This window comes from Neophocaena asiaeorientalis, unplaced genomic scaffold (genome assembly GCF_003031525.2).
Source record: "Neophocaena asiaeorientalis asiaeorientalis breed wild unplaced genomic scaffold, Neophocaena_asiaeorientalis_V1.1 scaffold461, whole genome shotgun sequence".
In the NCBI taxonomy this organism is placed as follows: Eukaryota; Metazoa; Chordata; class Mammalia; order Artiodactyla; family Phocoenidae; genus Neophocaena; species Neophocaena asiaeorientalis.
In genome coordinates, this window is record NW_020173230.1 from 2451451 (window position 1) to 2471052 (window position 19602).

The following is a 19602-nucleotide window of genomic DNA, read 5'->3' on the forward strand; positions in this document are numbered from 1 at the left end:
GTTGGACCAACGGCGCCCGGGGCTCTCGGACAGAGGGCTCAGGCTTAGGCTCAGGTCCAGGCCGGGCTCCGGCACGGGGGCTCCGGGCACGGGGGCTCGGGGTTCTGGGGGTGGCCCTGGGTCAGCCACGGCCTCTCCCCCTTCCAACGACTCCAGCTCTGACTCCTCACAGCCCATCATCTTGGGGTGTCTGCAGGGGTGCGGGGTCGCTGGGGCCCAAGGGTCAGGGAACACGGACTCGCCACCTCCTCTCCCCCGCCCCTCTAAGACAGCGCTACCGAAAACCGTTAGCGCCCGCCCCGCCCTATTGGTGCGCCTAAGCGTCATTTCCGTTGCCTCCTCCCCGCCTCCCGGAAGGCTTCCGCCCATAAAGCCTTGCCCCGCCCCCAGGCCGGGGTTTTAGAGCTGAAGCCCTTGGAAGCTCTACGGGTCCTCATTAGGACCATTTTCATCTAGAAACTTGCGCTACAGCGTCGTTGCCATATCCTATCGTCACCACCTGGCCTCCGCTGGAATCCAGAGTGTGTCAGTCCTCCCTATTAACGGTCCAGCGTCCCCATACTGGACCTCCCTACTCCGTGCCTCCACAGCATCTCCAGGTGTTCCGTCGGCCCTAAACTCTGACCGGAGCTCCCCAGTTTGAGTGAGGGCGTGGCTCGCTGACTCCAGCCCCGGGCTCCCTCCTAGGTGACCGTGGTTGCCCGGGCGGCAGCAGCCTCATTCAGTTTGCGGGCGACAGCAGCCTCATTCAGTTTGCGGCCTTTTGTGACTTTTTCCCCTTCGAAGATCCACTAAAATATTCATCTATATAAAAAATAAATATCTGCATATAAGTACAGTTTTTAAAAAAAAAAAAGGCTCCGTGGATTTATCCCGGACTGCAGGGCAGGAAACGGGAGCTCTCGCCTCATTCCCTAATGTTCCTTGGGGTAGGCCCTCTCAGTTCTGTGAGCCTCTGTTTCTTCTTCTGTAAAATGTACTAAGTTGGGTTCAAGACTTTTGAGGCTCTCCCAAAATGCGTTAACAGTCAACAGGCATGTTTTTGTGTCACTTTTCAGTTTGTTTTCACATACTTTATCTTCCAAGAAATGCTGTGGAAGATCAGATAGAATGGATGGCGTTACCCATATTTTACAAAAAAAGTTTTCGAGAATCTCAATGGTGAAACTAGAGGCTTTCCTGCTAAAGTCAGGAATAAGTATGCCCATTTCCTCTACTGCAGATCTTCCTCCACTTATGATGGGGTTATGTTGAGAGAAATATATCGTTAAGTCAAAAATGCATTTAATACACCTAACCTACTGACCATCATAGCTTAGCCTAGCCTACCTTAAATGTGCTCAGAACACTTAATTTAGCATATAGTTGGACAGAATCATGTAACACAAAGCCTATTTTATAATAAAGTGTTGAATATCTCATGTAATGTATTGAATACTGTGCTGAAAGTGGGTACAGAATGGTTTTAAGTGTATCACGTTGCTTACCCTCATGACCACGAGGTTGACTGGAAGCTGCAACTCACTGCCTCTGCCCAGCATCACAAGACAGTATGGTACCATACATTGCAAGCCCGGGAAAAAGATCAAAATTCAAAATTTGAAGTACGGTTTCTACTGAATGCTTATTGCTTTCACACCATCATAAAGTTGAAAAATCGTAAATCAAACCATCACAGGTCAGGGACCATCTGTATACTTTGTTTTGTATATTTGACTTTGGAAACTTATATGTTTTACATGATTATATGATACAAATTAATTTTTAAAAATCAGTCCCTAAAAGTTGAAAGCAAGATGAAACAAATGAACCTAAATGTATATTTACTACACAGATGGGAACTAACTAACTACACAGATGGGAACTCTTCTGAATGACTTGAAAAACACAGTAATTTAGCTATACATCCAAAAAATCTACCCTAAAGACAAAATTAACTGCTGTTTAAAAAAATTTTAAACTGCCATAAAATCTTAAATTATATTCAGTAGTCATATTGTTGGGAATAAGTGAAAATGGGTAGGATAGAACATAATTATGTTGATGTTATCAGAACTGGAATTTTGGCATAGGAGAAAAGACATACAAATATAAAATCAATGATGTTATGCAAATTCCCTATACTCTTGAATTTAGGAAGTATCTTATGAACCCATGGAATATTTTAGTTTAAATTTAAAAGCATATACTAATTCTGTCTACTGAAAAGCCCTTAGAAGCAATGATGGACCCAGTAAGCACCCTTGGCCTCCAGAATGTGGTAGCTAATTTCATATCCTTGGGCATTTCAAAACCTACACGCCAATGTTCATAGCAGCTTTATTCATAATAGACAAAAACTGAAAACAACTCAGTGCCCTCCAACAGGTAAAGACTTAAACTATGGTTCACTTAATGCCATAGAGTACTTACTAATCAGCAATCAAAAGGTGCATATTATTGATAACATGCAACAACTTGGATAAATTGGCAGGTTATTATGCTGAGCAAAAAAAGTCAACTCAAAAAAATTAGATGCTATATGGTTCCATTTATATGACATTTTGGAAATGACAAAAATTTAGGAATGGAAGACAGATTTCGTGGTTGCCAAGTGTTAGGGACGAAGTGGAAGAGATGCAGGTGGTGGGAAGGAGGTGGGTGTGGTCATAAAAGGTGTAACCCCAGAGTTTTTCTTTGGTGTTGGAACTGTTCATTTCCTTTACTGTGGTGGATACAAGAACCTACACAGGTGATAAAACTACACAGAACTTCAATGAAAGATCTGAAACAGAAATTAAGGAAACAAGCCCATTTACCATCACATCAAGAAGAATAACATACCTAGGAATACACCTACCTGAGGAGGCAAGAGACCTGTACTCTGAAAACTATAAGATGCTGATGAAAGAAATCAAAGATGACACAAACAGATGGAAAGATATACCATGTTCTTGGATTGGAAGAATCAATATTGTCAAAATGACTATACTACCCAAGGCAACCACAGATTCAATGCAATCCCTATCAAATTACCAATGGCATTTTTCACAGAACTGGAACAAAAAAAAAATTTAATTTGTATAGAAACAAAAAAGACCCTGAATAGCCAAAGCAATCCTGAGAAAGAAAAATGGAGCTGGAGGAATCAGGCTCCCTGACTTCAAAATATACTATAAACTATACTACAGTAATCAAAACAGTATGGTACTGGCACAAGAACAGAAATATAGATCAATGGAACAGGATAGAATTAATCTGCGACAAAGGAGGCATGAATATACAGTGGAGAAAAGACAGTTTCTTCAATAAGGGGTGCTGGGAAAACTGTGCAGCTACATGTAAAAGAATGAAATTAGAACATTCCCTAACACCATACAAAAAAATAAACTCAAAATGGATTAAAGACCTAAATGTAAGACCAGATACTATAAAACGCTTAGAGGAAAACATAGGCAGAACACTCTTTGACATAAATCACAGCAATATCTTTTTGGATCCACCTCCTAGAGTAATGAAAATAAAAACAAAAATAAACAAATGGGACCTAATTAAATTTAAAAGCTTTTGCACAGCAAAGGAAACCATAAACAAAATGAAAAGACAATGCACAGAATGGGAGAAAATATTTGCAAACGATGCTACCGACAAGGGATTAATCTCCAAAATATACAAACAGCTTGTGCAGCTCAATATCAAAAAAAAACCCAATCAAAAAAAGGGCAGAAGATCTAAATAGACATTTCTCCAAAGAAGATATACAGTGCTCCAAAAGCACATGAAAAGATGCTCAACATCGCTAATTATTAGAGAAATTCAAACCAAAACTACAATGAGGTATCACCTCAGACTACTCAGAATGGCCATCATCAAAAAGTTTACAAACAATAAACGCTGGAGAGGGTGTGGAGAAAAGAGAACCCTCCTGCACTCTTGATGGGAATGAAAATTGGTAAAACCACTATGGAGAACAGTATGGAGGTTCCTTAAAAAAATAAAAATAGAGGGGCTTCCCTGGTGGCGCATTGGTTGAGAGTCCGCCTGCCAATGCAGGGGACACGGGTTCGAGCCCTGGTCCGGGAAGATCCCACATGCCACGGAGCGGCTGGGCCCGTGAGCCATGGCCGCTGAGCCTGCGCGTCCAGAGCCCGTGCTCTGCAACGGGAGAGGCCACAACAGTGAGAGGCCCGCGTATAGAAAAAATAAAATAAAATAAAAAAATAAAAATAATAAAAATAGAACTACCATATAATCCAGCAATCCTACCCCTGGGCATATATCTGGAGAAAACCATAGTTTGAAAATATACATGCACCCCAATATTCATAGCAGCACTATTTACAATAGCCAAGACATGGAAGCAACCTAAATATCCATCGACAGAGGAATGGATAAAGAAGAGGTGGTACATATATACAATGGGATACTACTCAGCCATAAAAAAAAGAATGAAATAATGCCATTGACAGCAACATGGATGGACCTAGAGATTATCACATTAAGTGAAGTCAGTCAGACAGAGAAAGACAACATATGATGTCACTTATAATGTGGAATCTAAAAAGATAATACAAATGAACTTATTTACAAAACAGAAACAGACTCACAGACTTCAAAAACAAACGTATGGTTATCAAAGGGGAAAGGTGAGGGGGGCATAAATTAGGAGCTTGGGATTAACATATACACACTACTATATATAAGGTAGATAACCAACAAGGACCTACTGTATAGCACAGGGAACTCTACTCAATATTCTGTAATAACCTATATGGGAAAAGAATCTGAAAAATAATGTGTATATGTATAACTGAACCACTTTGCTGTACACCTGAAACTAAGACAACATTGTAAATCAACTATACGCCAATATAAAAAAAATTAAATTAAAAAAAAATTTTAAAAACTATTTAGAACTTAATACATACACACACACATACACATACACACGAGTACAAAACCGGGAAATGTTTGTAAGGGCACTAATCACCTCCCAAAGACCCTACCTCCAAATACCAACACTTTGGGGATTAGGTTTCATTATAGGAACTTTCAGGGGACACAAATATTCAGTCTATAGCAGTTACCATGGGGGAAAACTGTGGAAAGTGTACGAGGGATGTTTCTGTATTATTTCTTACAACTGCAAGTGAATCTACAGTGATCTCAATAAAAATTTTAATTAAAAGTAATGCTGGGGCTGGGAAGAAGGGCAGTGTGTGAGGGTGGCTGTATAGAGGAAACAAGATTAGTCAAATATGGGTGATTGTTGAAGCTGGGTGATGGGTACATGGGGGTTTATCATAATATTTTTCTTTACTTTTGTATATATTAGAACATTTCTACGATTTAGAAAAAAATTTTGGGTTTTTTTTTTTTAAAGGAGGCTGAGATAGCTTTGGCACCCAGAAAGTGTTGGAGCTGAAACTTGAAACTGCACCCTATCCCCCAACCCTCAGGCCTGGGCTGTGACGATGGATATAAATGCCCTACAGGAACCCTAGCCATGAATTCAGTAAACTCAATTCCTCAGTCTTAAAATCCAGCCACTTCACCTCACATCAATCAGAATGGCCATCATCAAAAAGTCTACAAATAGGGCTTCCCTGGTGGCACAGTGGTTGAGAGTCCGCCTGCCGATGCAGGGGAAGGGAATGTAAATTGATACAGCCACTATGGAGAACAGTATGGAGGTTCCTTAGAAAAATAAAAATAGAGCTACCATATAATCCAGCAATCCCACTCCTGGGCATGTACCTGGAGAAAACCATAAATCGAAAAGATTCATGCACCCCAATGTTCATAGCAGTAATATTTACAACAGCCAAGACATGGAAACAACCTAAGTGTCCATCAACAGATGAATGGATAAAGAAGATGTGGTATATACACACACACACACACACACACACACACACACACACACACACACAATGGAATATTACTCAGCCATAAAAAAGAATGAAATAATGCCATCTGCAGCAACATGGATGGACCTAGAGATTATCATACTAAGTGAAATAAGCTAGACAGAGAAAGACAAATATCATATGATATCCCTTATATGTGAAATCTATAAAAATGGTACAAATAAACTTATTCACAAAACAGAAATAGACTCACAGACATAGGAAACAAACTATGGTTACCAAAGGTGAAAGGGAGGTGGATAAATTAAGAGTTTGGGATTAAAATATACACACTACTATGTATAAAATAGGTAACCAATAAGGACCTACTGTATAGCCTATATAGCACAGGGAACTATACTCAGTATCTTATAATAACCTATAATTGAAGAGGATGTAAAGAGAATGAATGTACGTATAAGTGAATCACTTTTCTGTATACCTGAAACTAACACAACATTGTAAATCAACTGTATTTCGTTAAAAATAATTAATTAAATAATTCATTTTTAAGCAAAAAGAATAACTATAGAACATTTTTTAGAAATCTGGCCACTACCTCTTCTTAGGCCTAGATACAGAGATTAAAACAAGCCATTCCCGGGAATTCCCTGACGGTCCAGTGGTTAGGACTTGGCGCTTTCATTGCCGGGGTCCTGGGTTTGATCCCTAGTTGGGGAACTAAAATCCTGCGAGCTATGCAGCACGGGCCAAAAAAACCCCAAGCCATTCTGTTTGCTAGCTTATGTTATGGGCCTCCAAGAAGTGTAAATTTCACCGAACAACTTCAAAGAAACAATATGAATATGAGGATGGGTAAGTGGAGGTGAGGGAATGAGGGGTCTCAGTCCAACCTCCACTCTGCCTAGGATTTTTTTGGCTGGAATTGTGCTCTTTTTTTTTTTTTTAATTATCATGTACATATTTACGTTAATACAATTTGATGTCGCTCTTCCTCTCTAAAAAAAAAAAAGTCCCCCCTTTAAGACGGAACTGATAAGCAAGGAAGATTCCTTCTCTATCCTGAACTTCAGAGTCCCCTCGTGGTGGCATGTTCTAGAGCTGGACCCTCTTCTGCAAAGATGGATTCCAGTTACACACCACAGAAAAACCAAGCCCTGACTAGGCGCAGTAGAAAGTGTGAAGGGGGAACCCAGGAGGAGGGAGTGAGGAGAGAGATTGTAAATGTGGTCCAGGAATTGACACACACACCCCACCAACTCAAAGCAAAGGGGAGGAGAAACAGAGAAGCTTCCCCGAACCCCGTTAACTGAGATTGCCAAGTGAGGGGGCCCTGCCCGAGCCCTCATCAACTAGCCCCTCCCTCCACTCTCCAGGCTGGGGAGGTCCCACCTCTGCATCACTTCCCATCCTGGGGAGGGTGGGAGAGGAGAGAAGAAACAGTGCTGAAGGAAGAGGGAAAGGAGCACAAGAAGACCCCCAGGAAGAGGTCATGCTTCGGGCTCTTGGGTTTTGTCTTGATGGGTTACACTCACCAGGTAGTTGGTGCTCCCTTTAGTCATCTAGGACAGGCAATCCCAGACACGGATCCTGGCTTGGGACAGACAAGGCTAGGTGCTGGAAGGGGTCATTCAGGGTCATCCCTGAGGTTCGGCTGGGCCAGACACTATAGGTGGGCTAAGGTGGGACAGCAGACAGGACAGGGCCAGAGGTCCTTCAAGGGACCATGCTGTTGAGTAGTACCAGCATGCATCCAGCACAGTGGTGTGACTGGGACCATGGCAGCAGGCAGCTAGGAAGACCCGCCCCAGCTGAGAAGGCAGGGGAAGAGCCATGGTTCCATCCAGGAAAGCGCCCTCCAATAGGGCCCAGACACGTCAAAGAGATGAGGCAGCAACCCTCCACCATCACCCTCTGCAAACCCCATGTGCAGGGACCCCTCACTTCCCGTCTCCCACTCCCAAACTGGCTGCTGCCGAGGGGTCAACCCAGAGACACCTCCTCACTGTGTCCCTGTCACACAGGGGATGCTGGAGGATGGGAGTGGCTGACCTTGCACTTCAACAGCTGTAACCCACCCCTCAGCCACACACACGTCCAGGCTCCCAGCCCCGGTGTACTTTCCCATCCTACCTAATCTCAGGGGTTGGCAGGGTAAACCACCCCCCAGCAGAGGGCCTGAGCCCTCCACTCCTTTCTCCCAACCCAGAAGGAACAGACCGACACCTGGAGGCGAGGGCACAGGTCCGGCTGCCCGCCAACGCACTGACTCTGAGCCCCTCGGCCTGGCCCCTCCAGAAGCAGGGAAAGGAACAGGAGGGCCAGGATGACACCCCTTATGTCTGAGTCTCCAGGGATATGGGATGAGACCAGCTTCTGGGATGGAGAGTTGAGGGTAGGGAATAAGGTCTCATTCGGAAGAAGGTGTCCACAGTCTGGGTCGGGTAGAGAATGAAGAAGGGGAAATTGGATGACACTAGGAAAACAGAGAGAAACAGATTCTCAGGGTTGGAGGTATGGAGAATTCAGTGGAGTTGGGCTTGGCAAAGGGGAGAGTATTGGATTGCGAGCCTGGGCTTGCTGGGGAGGGGATGTCCTTGGTGTCAAAATAGGGAACAGAAGTTGATGCCCATTGGTTAGGGTCTAAAAGAGCCTGGGGAGAGGCTGGTCAAAAACCACTGGAGCTACAAGAAAGGGGATAGAGGCCATGAGCAAGGTGGGTGAGGTTAGAGCCACAAAACATATGGCCATAAACCAGGAAGATGGGGCCATGGGTAGGGGAAATTTAACTATGCAGAGGGACACATGGTAAACTGCTGGCCTTAACCTAGGATACAGGTCCTAACAGATCTCTGCCTGGCTGAGAGTCGGCACCTCAAAAAAATGGGATGGGGGCAGTCTGCTACTCAATGAGGGAGGGCACACAGGATATGCTGGGGGATCCCTAGGGTGAAGGGTGATTCCGCGGAAACCTCTAGGTCAAACAGGGAGATGCTGCTGTGAGGTCTTTGCACAGCCCGAGGCTGGCTGGTGGAAGAGAAGGATCAGAGTCCCTCTGACTCCACTCTCTGCCGTGGTCCCAGGACCATCTGCCAAATGTCATCCCAACAGGAAAGGGGGGCAGAGAAAAGGTGTTGGGGGCTGGGATATCATTAAGTGACTAAGAGGCGGGGGCCACGTTCCCCAGCAATAACCTCAGCTTGGGCAGCTGTGCAGAAACTTGAGGAGGGACCAGGGCTGGGGGTAAAAGGGAGAAGGCCTGAGAGGGAACTGAAGCTCTGAAGTCCTGCCTTGGTCCTGAGTCTGCAGGAGGTTCCAAGATGGCGGAGAAGGAACCCTGGCCCAGAGTCCACTGGTGTCCACCGCTGCTGAGGCTATGGGAAGCTTGGGTGGGGCAAAAGGACTCTCCTCCCCAAAAACTACTGGGACGGAGGGTCCCAGCCTCCGCAGACCACCACCCTCCCTTATCAAAGTCTGACCCAGCTCCCCAAACTCTTCCCCCTTATCTCAACCTGTGTCTCTGCCTCCACACTCTCCCCACCTCCCCTAAGCTGCCCGCAAGAGGTGCCCAGGCCCAGACTGAGCCCTCTCCCAGGACCTGCAATGCGGAGGGGATTTTAGAGTCTATGAAAAAACTGACCCAGGGCCAGCAGCTGGTAGGTGCAGAGCCAGGGCCTGAGCCCAAGGCACCCTCCTCTGTGTGGTGCCCAGCCTTCCTCTCCCCACCCGCCATTTATGCTCAGGCAAGAGGGTGGCCATGTTCCCCAGAGCCCAGCACAGGCCCACCACAGAGAGAGAAGATAAATATTTGCCAAATGAGAAAAAAGTATTCTTTTCAGGTTTTAAACACTATCCCTGATTCTGACAATTTAGGATTTGACTAATATGATGACTTTTTTTTTAATTGGCCCAAAATTCTTTGACATTCCTTCCATTGAGAGGCACAGTGTACGTTCCCTCCCCTTGAATCTGACTCACATGCGCCTTCACTGAAACAACTCTGCTCCCCACAAGCCAACCACCACACTAGCTGGGAACTGGAGCAGGAGGGAGGGCAGGTGAGACAGCCAGCCTGGGGGTAGTAGCCCTGCTGAGGGTCCCCCAAGGAGCCAGGTGGTCTCCTTTTGTTATGTAAATTAAGCAGCTCTCCAGGTAACCATCACTTTTCCTCCTTTTCTGTGGCTGCCAGGGAGCTCAATGCTAAAGTTGGGCCAGATTGCAGTAACTGACATTGGCCTAGGTTTCTAGCACATTTAGCTCCTTTGAGACTTTAAAAAGTAAATGTAACACCTACATCACAGGATTGCTGGGAGGATTACAAGAAGACATTTAACATCTTTCAGAACCCACTATATGCTAGGGGTAATGCTAACTGCTTGAAACAAAACCCTGTGTGGTATTATCATCCCCATTTTGCAGATGGGGAAATACATCCGCATACAAAGAGGCCAAGTGATTTGCTCAAAGTCACACAGCAAGTAGGTACAGGAAATGGGACTACACTCTAAGGCTCTTTTCGTACATCTAAAAAGATAATACATGTGTGAAAGCACCTAAGTCAACAATGGTTTCCTTCCTTCCATCTTTGGGCTCCCTCAGCACATCTGACCATCCCTCAGCTGGGGCATTTCTCACCCCGCATTGAGACTATCAATTTACCTTCTCTCAGCTGTGTACTGGGCTGGAGTGAATCACCTTCAAAACTGCCCCAGGGAGGACCTAGCACTCAGTAAATGTTTGCTGAGTGAATGAAAACCACACCACTTGTATTCCATTACTCATCGTAAAGCTCTTTCATTCATCCCACAAATATGTACTGAGCACCTACTCTGAAAATCTAGGGCTGCAGTTAAGTCCTCTGTGGACACAGCTTTGTTTAATCCTACCGATCACTGTGCGTTTGCTGTGGGTGCTCTCATGCACATTTTTGAGGAGTCTAAGACAGTGGCTCTCAAACTCCAGCACGCATCAGAATCTCCTGGAGATCTTATTGAACACAGTGCTGGGCTCCACCACAGAGTTTCTAATTCAGTACGTCTGGAGTGGGGCCCTAGAAATTGTGTTTCTAATAAACTCCCAGGAGATGCTGATGCTGCTGGCCCCTGGTCCACACTTTAAGAACCACAGCTGGTAATGGGTGAGGTGTTGGTCTACACCCAGGTCTGTGTGACTGCCCAGGCTCTTACCCACAATCCCTAGTGCTTCCTAACCTGAGAGCAGGGCAGGTGGCATGAAGGAGGCCTTTAGGCAAGTTCTGTTTGCGCAACTTGGGGAGAAATGCAATCGCCCTTCTGGTCTTTCACGCCCCTCATCCCCACCCCCAGGTGAGCCTACCTGGAAGCTACTGAGAGTCTGGCCTAGAGCTGGTCCTGGGACCTCTCTTCCCTACTTCTCAAATCCTTTCCTGGCTGTTTCCCACAACTTGTAGACTAAGCCAGGGCTCCCTAACTCCTGGGCCGCAGACCGGTAATGGAACAGGGCCGCCCAGCAGGAAGTGTGCAGCAGGCGAGCGAGCGAAGCTACATCTGTGGCCCCCATCGCTCCCCATCGCTCAGATTACCTCCTGAACCGTCCCACCCCCCGCTGGTGGAAAAATCGTCTTCCACGAAACCGGTCTCTGGGGCCAAAAAGGTTGGGGACCGCTGGACTAAGCGATCAACACTTACGTGTGTATTTGGCGGAAGGCTGGTGTAATAACTGACCTCTCAAAGATGTCAGGTTCAATCCCAATTACCCTTAAAAGAGGGAGGCAGCAGGACACTTGATACAGAAGAAAAAGAGACAATGTGACAAAGGCAGAGATTGGAGTGACAGCACCCACCGGAGGCTGGATGAAACAAGGAATGGATTCTCCTTTAGAACCTCTGGAGGGAGCACAGCTCTGCTCACAGCTTGATTTCAACTCAGTGAAACTGATTTTCAACTTCTGGCCCCCAGAACCCTGAAAGAATGAATTTCTGTCGTTTTAGGCCACCAAGTTGGTGGCGATGTGTTACTGCAGCCTCAGAAAACTAATATAGCTGAAGGGAAGGTCTGGGCTGCCCCTCAGGCTCAGGCCACCATGTCCCCCAGGATCTCACCCACACCTTCACCTTGGCAGCATCCCCATCCTTGGAGGGCTGGGATTGGAGGCCCTGTGGTGGGAAGGATTTGGCCATCAAGGACCATCTTTCCTTTGAGGGCTTCTCCAGGCTCCAGAGAGTTGCCAAGGGAAACCAGGGCAAAGGCAGGAGGAGAAAGGGTGGGTGGTGGGAGACAGGTGGAGTGTTGGGGGCGCTGGAGAGGGGAGCCTGGTGTTGAGATTACAGAGGAATGACTGGCCCCCCTGTGAGTCCCTCTGTGTGGGGAGAAGGAAGCGGGAGCCATGACAGCACAGGGGGGAGGGGTGGCCATGGGGCGGCCTGTTGTGTGGAGAAGTTGATGGGGGTAGGTCTACATCCAGCCATGCCCACCCAGGGGCCCCCAAGATCTTAAGCTTCTGGGGGTGGCCACCCAGCTGGTCACCAGTCATACTCAGCAAGTGTCAGGCTGCCGTGGCAACCAGGAAGGGCACTCAAGAAACTGAAGCCTTAGACACTAAGTTTTAGGAAGCGTAGGCTGCTAGCAGAGACCTAGGAATCAGGAACCAGCCCCCTTTCTGCAAGTTACTCCCCACACACATGGTGTCAGTCCTTCAACCTGAGAGAACCCCCAAATGCCCAGTACATTTCCTGCTGGCATCCCAGGCCGAAGAAAGGCTGCTACTTGGGCAAAAAAGGGTTGAGGCTGGGTTGATTCTGGGCTGGAGGGACAGAGGAGGCTGCAGGCGGGGACTGGGTAGTCTAGCAGGAAGTGAAATCGGTAGAGAAAGAGGCCTTTTTTTTTTTGCAGTATGCGGGCCTCTCACTGTTGTGGCCTCTCCCGTTGCGGAGCACAGGCTCCGGACGCGCAGGCTCAGCGGCCATGGCTCACGGGCCCAGCCGCTCCGCGGCATGTGGGCTCTTCCCGGACCGGGGCACGAACCCGTGTCCCCTGCATCGGCAGGCGGACTCTCAACCACTGCGCCACCAGGGAAGCCGAGAAAGAGGCCTTTTGACACCAATCAGCAGTGTGCTGTGACCACAGCACTGAGACCACATCTACAGTCCCAGGTCCAAAGTCTGCCCCTGGGGGACAGGGAGAGGAGTAGGAGGGACTCACATTAGACAGAGGACTGGGCCTGGGACCAGAAATCAGAGGATCCCCAGACCCCCAGCAACACCATCTTTTTCCTCATTGGGCCTCAGTCTTCTCATCTGTAAAATGGGGGGAGGGGAGCTATACTAGTTGATCTCTGAGCACCTTCTGTTTCAGACAATACATCCCTTTCCCCAACAGCACACACACACACACACACACACACACACACACACATATATTTCAGTCATTTGCCACTACCAGGGGCTAGTCCCCTCTCCTTGGCATCTCCTGCAGCCAGCCCCTTCCTCTCTCCTATCCAGGACTTCCACTTCTCCCCAGGACTCCAGCATCCCCCACTCCCCATCGGCCAAAGCAGCGTCCCCATCCAGCTTCCACCAGCCTCACTCCCAGCAGCAGCCGCAGCTCAGGATGACTGCGTAGAGAGAGCATGCCCACAACAGCCAGGCCTACCAGACAGAGCAGGAAGCAGCAGGTCTCCTGATACAGCTCAGAAGTGGCAGGTTTGGGGGGTGCTGGATGCTGAAGATCAGCTGCTCCATGGCAGGAGAGAAAACCCTAGAAGCATGAAGTGGGTGCAATGAGAGCTAAAGGGGTGGATGAGGTCAGATCCCCCACCAGGAACAAGTTCTGTGCCAGGGAGAGGAAAAAGAAACGTGAGGAGATGGTTGCAGGGACAGCAGGGCAGCCTAGAAGGAGACTTTGTGCACATGAGAAAAGTGTGCCCCTTCCTCAAAGCTCTTTACTGCCATCTGATGGAAAATTGCCCTAATGGTTCTATACATCTGTCGACTGTGGAGTTGTGCAGGGTACAACCTGCACAATGGCAAGCAGACGGATGGAGGAGGGGGCCTCCGGGAGAGAGAAGGAGGGACCCCTGGGTCCAGTCAGAGAGGTGGGGAAAGCAGTGGTCCGTGACAAGGGCACCGGCCTGGCAGACATTTTTTCACTCTCATAGCACTAACTGGAAACTTGCCGAAGTTACTGAACCCCTCTAAACCACAATTTACTGATTTGGAAAATGGGGGTGATGCCTTTAGGGCCTAAGGGACGGCCTGCCCTTAGGATTAAATGAGAAGCTGATGCAAATCTCGCTCGACATGAAGTAAGTGCCCCGCTGGTGGTGGACTTGGCAACAAGAGCAGGACACAGAGAGAGGGAAAGAGGGAGAGAGAGGCCGGCTGTTCTAGGCCAAAGGACATGGTTTCACTAGCTTGTTGAGGAGTTGTTTTAACTAGAGATTAGCTGTCCCGTGAAACAGTGTCTCCAATGGCCCGTGTCACCACGGGTGACCCTGAGTGTTTAAGGATACGGGGTAGGAGCTCCTCCATAATCCTCCATCGGCTAACGCCGTCGGGGCTGCGGGGGTAGCCGGCCCCTCGATCGGGGCTCAAGGGCTCACGATGGTACTTCTCCCTGTTCGCGAACACCAACACGAGGCCACCCGCAGCTCCGCCGCCGTCCCCGCAAGGCTGCTGCGAGCTCCCAAACCCGAGGCCCAGGGAGGCTCGGCGAGACGGCCATGGAGACGACGCGGCAGTAACGGCGTCCGCGCACCGCAGCGCCCCCGGAGCTCAGGACCGCGAGGCAACCGGTCTTCCAGGTGCCCCAGCTCGGCGGCAGCCCCGCTGACCCCTCCGCCCCCACAGGTCCCACCCTGCGCTCGGTGCCCTCGGGCCAGGCCTCTCCCCACCCGCACCCACCTGTCGTGAAGGGAGGTCCGACTAGACCAGGGGCGGAGACGGGAGAAACCCCCCTCTTCCCAGAGGCCACGCCCCTGCGGAGCGCAAGGGGTCCCGGCTCGTGGGGTGACGTCACGGGGTTGGGCAGGTGTCCACGGAGGGCACGCCCTTCCCTCATTGGGCACTACTCCTCCCCGTTCCACAGGGAGTTTAGGGTAAAGTCCAAATTCCTCCTTTCTCCAGCTTGAAATCCCCTTCTTCACCCACGGGAAGCCCTCAGCTCCCCAGGCTGGAGCCTTCTATGACTCGAAGCGGCTTCCATGACCTTCCCCCAGGGCAGCCTCTGGTGCAGGGTCCCCCATCAAACTAACCGCAGGTTAAAATATAGATTCCCAGGTCCCACCTCAGTCTCTGGCTTTGAGGCCAGGAATCTGTATTTTTAACAAGCTTCCAGGTGGTTCTGATGTCTTCTAAGCTTCAGAATCTCATTGTCCACATTCTCATTCGAAGTGGCAGCAGTTCTCAAACTTCAGTGGGCTTGTTAAAATGGGCTGTTGGGCCCCATCCTCAGAGTTTCTGATTCAGGAGGTGTGGGGTCTGAGAGTCTGCATTTCTACCTGTCTCCGGGGACGCTGATGTTGCTGGTCCAGGACCACACTGGGAGAACCACTTCTTTAATGATACATTTTGGAGAAGAGTTTTCACCTGTTGTCAATTCACTGGGTACCAAGCCCTGTGCAAAGCGCTTCACATTCATACAGCCATGTGAAATAAATATTTACCATTTTTCTTGGATAAGGAAAGTGAGATTCAGACAAGTTAACTCACTTGCTCAAGGTCACACAGCCAGGAAGGGCAGGATTTGAACCAGGTCTTTCTGAATCCAAAGGCTGGGCTGGCTCAGCCTCCCATGCACTGCTGAGAAGTGCAGGATGGGGCTCTGAAGCCCCCCTCCCGCATTGCCTTAGGTTCAGGGAACTGTCTTTGCTGGGTACCAGTTTTTCTGCCCAGAGAGTTCATGAAGAGAAGACAGAGAAGCCTATTCCTCACGTGGTCCTGACCCCTCGTTCCTTCGCTCCCACTCACATTGGAGTGAAAGTTGCCCTGACTTCTCTCTGATCGGCTCCAGAGTCTCCTGGTTAGATCGCGGGGACTAGGAGAAGGAAGGACACTTGGCTGTTACAGGAAGAGCAGGAGGGAGGCAGGACCATGGGGTCCTGAGAGGAAAAGGGGGGGAGGGGTGCCACACAGGTGCCCGGGCACCTGGTCACTCCTGCCTGGAGGTTTTGCCCCGACAGGCCCCAGGGGAAGCCTTTCCTTGGGGGCAGGGACACACAGGTCAAGCCACAGCTGCTGACGGGGTGGAGAGTTGCATAGCACATCTCAGGGGGCCCTCAGGTGAAGGACAGGGTGGTGAGGAAGACAACAAATCTAGGTGGGCTGTTACGGATGAGGAGTCCCACCTGTGACTTCCTACTCCTGTCTACTTCAGAGCCGGGTTTCTCCTTCGTCACCCCCTAACCCCTCCTTCTGTGGAGCGGGCCTGAGACAGGGGTCAGCAGCCCTTCGGGACTGTGCTCATTCTCCTCTGCCTCTTCCTCGCAGCCCCCAGCTTTCTGCCTCTCCTCACTGGGTCTTAAAGGTTCCCTTGGGGAGGGGAGCACAGCCTGGAAAGGGAGCACAGTTGGGGGGCCAGAGACAGGACGCCAAACGGAAGGAGTCTGACCCCATCGGGTGGGCAGACTAGGACCCAGGGGTACATACTACCTACCTGAGTCATCCTTCCTTACCCCAAACCCTATTGCCCTGTGCATGCCAGGCACCGTGCTGAGGTGAGCTCTGGGACACAGCCCTGAACAAAGCCCAGGGCACAGGGGGACGGGAATTCAGGGAAGGCACCTCTCTCTGAGGTAGCTAGAGACTAAATCCGAAGGAGGAATGAGAGCAAGCCAAGTGAAAAATGTGGGGGAACCACTTTCAAAACAGAACAATCAGCATTTGCAAGAGGAAATGAACTGAGACTAGCCAAGCACAGAAGTGACTGCAAAGGGACACCTGGAGAGATGAGGCCAGGCAGGTGGGCAGGGGCCACAGCCAGGCGCTGAGGCAAGGAGTTTGGATTTCATCCTAAATGCTACAGGATGCCCTGAAAAGATCTTAAGTGGAGAGATGACATGCTCCAAGTTACACTGAAATCTCTACCTAACCCCATAAAAATTTTCAAAAATATATCTGTGTGGTAAAAAATAAAATAAAATAATGTAAAATAACCTCACCCCTGTTGGAATGGCTATCAGCAAAAAGACAAGAAATAACAAGTGTTGGCAAGGACATGGAGAAAACGGAACCCTTGTGCACTGATGAGAATGCAAATTGATGCAGTCATTATAGAAAAGAGTAGAGAGGTTCCTCAAAAAATTAAAAATAGATCTACCAGGGAATTCCCTGGTAGTCCAGTGGTTAAGACTTGGTGCTTTCACTGCCGTGGGCCTGGATTCGATCCCTGGTCTGGAAACTAAGATCCCACAAGCTTCGTGGCGTGGCCAAAGAAATAAAATTAAAAAAAAAAAAAAAAAACTACCATATGATCCAACAATCCCACTTCTGGAGATTTGTCCAAAAGAAATAAAAACACTGGGCTTCCCTGGTGGCGCAGTGGTTAGTAATCCACCTGCCAGTGCAGGGGCCACGGGTTCGAGCCCTGATCCGGGAAGATCCCACGCCGTGGAGCAACTAAGCCCGTGTGCCACAACTACTGAGCCTGTGCTCTAGAGCCCGCGAGCCACAATTACTGAGGCCGCGCGCCTAGAGCCCGTGCTCAGCAACAAGGGAAGCCACCGCAGTGAGGAGCCTGTGCACCGCAAGAAGAGTAGCCCCCGCTCGCCCAACTAGAGAAAGCCCGTGTGCAGCAATGAAGACCCAATGCAGCCAAAAATAAATAAATATAAATAAATAAATAAATTGCAGCATTATTTACAATAGCCAAGACATGGAAGCAACCTAAGTGTGTCCATTGATGGATGAATGGATAATGAAAATGTGTATATATTATTCAGTCATAAAAAAGAAGGAAATCCTGACATTTGCAACAACATGGATGGACCTTGAGGACATTATGCTAAGCGAAATGTCAGACAGAGAAAGACAAATACTGTATGATCTCACCTATATGTGAAATTAAAAAACACCAAACTCATAGATACAGAAGACAGATTGGGGTTGCCAGAGGCAGAGGGGTAGGGGGTGGGCAAACTGAGTGAAGGGGGTCCAAAGGCACAAACTTCAAGTTATAAAATAAGTCCTGGGGATATAATGTACAGCATGGTGCCTATAGTTAATAATACTGTATTGTATATTTGAAAAATAAAATAACAGCTAAAATGAATAAAGTGGGGGGAATCACTACCTGAAGTTAGGGCTTACTTCAGTAATCAAGGCAGTGAGGTATTGGCAAGGGACAGACATATAGATCTATGGAACAGAATAGAGAACTCAGAATTAGATCCAACTGATTTTTTGTTTTAAAGAGAAAAGTGCATATATGATCCAACTTTTTAAAATTTTATTTTATTTATTTATTTATGGCTGTGTTGGGTCTTCGTTTCTGTGCGAGGGCTTCCTCTGGTTGCAGTGAGCGGGGGCCACTCTTCATTGCAGTGAGCGGGTCTCTCACTGTCGCAGCCTCTCTTGTTGCGGAGTGCAAGCTCGAGACGCGCAGGCTCAGTAGTTGTGGCTCACGGGCCTAGTTGCTCCGCGGCATGTGGGATCTTCCCAGACCAGGGCTCGAACCCGTGTCCCCTGCATTGGCAGGCAGATTCTCAACCACTGCGCCACCAGGGAAGACCCGACCCAACTGATTTTTGACAAAGGGGTGAAAGGAATTCAGTGGAGAAAGGATGACCTTTTCAAAAAATGGTGCTGGAACAGTTGCACATCCATAAGCAAAAAAATGAACTTTGCCCTAAACCTCACACCTTATACAAAAATTAACTCAAAATGTATCACAGACTTCAATACAAAACTATAAAATATAGGGAAAAAAATAGATGAAAATCTTCAGAACCTAGACCTAGGGGAAGAGTTCTTAGACTTGATACCAAAGGCACAGTCCATAAAAGGAAAACTTGATAAATTGGACCTCATCAAAATTAAAATTTTTTACTTTGTGAAAGACCCTGCTAAGAGGATGAAATGGCAGCTACAGACTGGGAGAATATATTTGCAAATAACATCTCCAACAAAGTACATATATATATATAAAGAATATTTTTTTAAACTCTCAACGCTGTAAAAAACAAACAAACAATCCAATCAGAAAATGGGCAAAACACATGAACAGACATTTCACTAAAGAGGCTATATGGGGACTTCCCTGGTGGTCCAGTGGTTAAGACTCCACGCTTCCACTGCAGGGGGCACAGGTTCAATCCCTGGTCGGGGAACTAAGATCCTGCATGCTGCGTGCCACAGCCAAAAAAAAAAAAAAAGAGGCTAAATGGATGGTAATTATTTGAACATAAATGAAAAGATGTTCAACAGCATTAGCCACTAGGAAAATGAAAATTAAAACCAGAATGAGATATTACTACACACCTGTCAGAATGGCTAAAATTAAAAATAGTGATAAGAGCAAATGCTGGTAAGGATGCGGAGTAACTGGATTACTCACACGTTGCTGATGGGAATGTAAAATGAAACAGCCACTCTGGAAAAGAGTATGGCAGTTTCTTTTTTTTCTTTTTTATAATGTATTTATTTATTTTTGGCTGCGTTGGGTCTTCGTTGCTGTGCGCAGGCTTTCTCTAGTTGCGGTGAGCGGGCTTCTCATTGCAATGGCTTCCCTTGTTGCGGAGCATGGGCTCTAGGCACACGGGCTTCAGTAGTTGTGGCACGTG

At 48.0% G+C, this 19602-nt stretch overlaps 1 protein-coding gene across 1 annotated transcript in view; it reads right to left on the reverse strand.

Moving 5' to 3' along the window:
* PPP1R35 (protein phosphatase 1 regulatory subunit 35) overlaps positions 1–595 on the reverse strand; it is a 1719-nt gene extending 1124 nt beyond the window's left edge. The window contains 2 exon segments of the mRNA XM_024745534.1: positions 1–338; positions 341–595. The exon segment at positions 1–338 is cut by the window's left edge and continues 58 nt beyond it. Of these exon segments, the coding sequence (XP_024601302.1) occupies positions 1–338; positions 341–452 (450 nt within the window). The 5' untranslated portion in view covers positions 453–595.
* Positions 596–19602: the final 19007 nt, after the last annotated feature.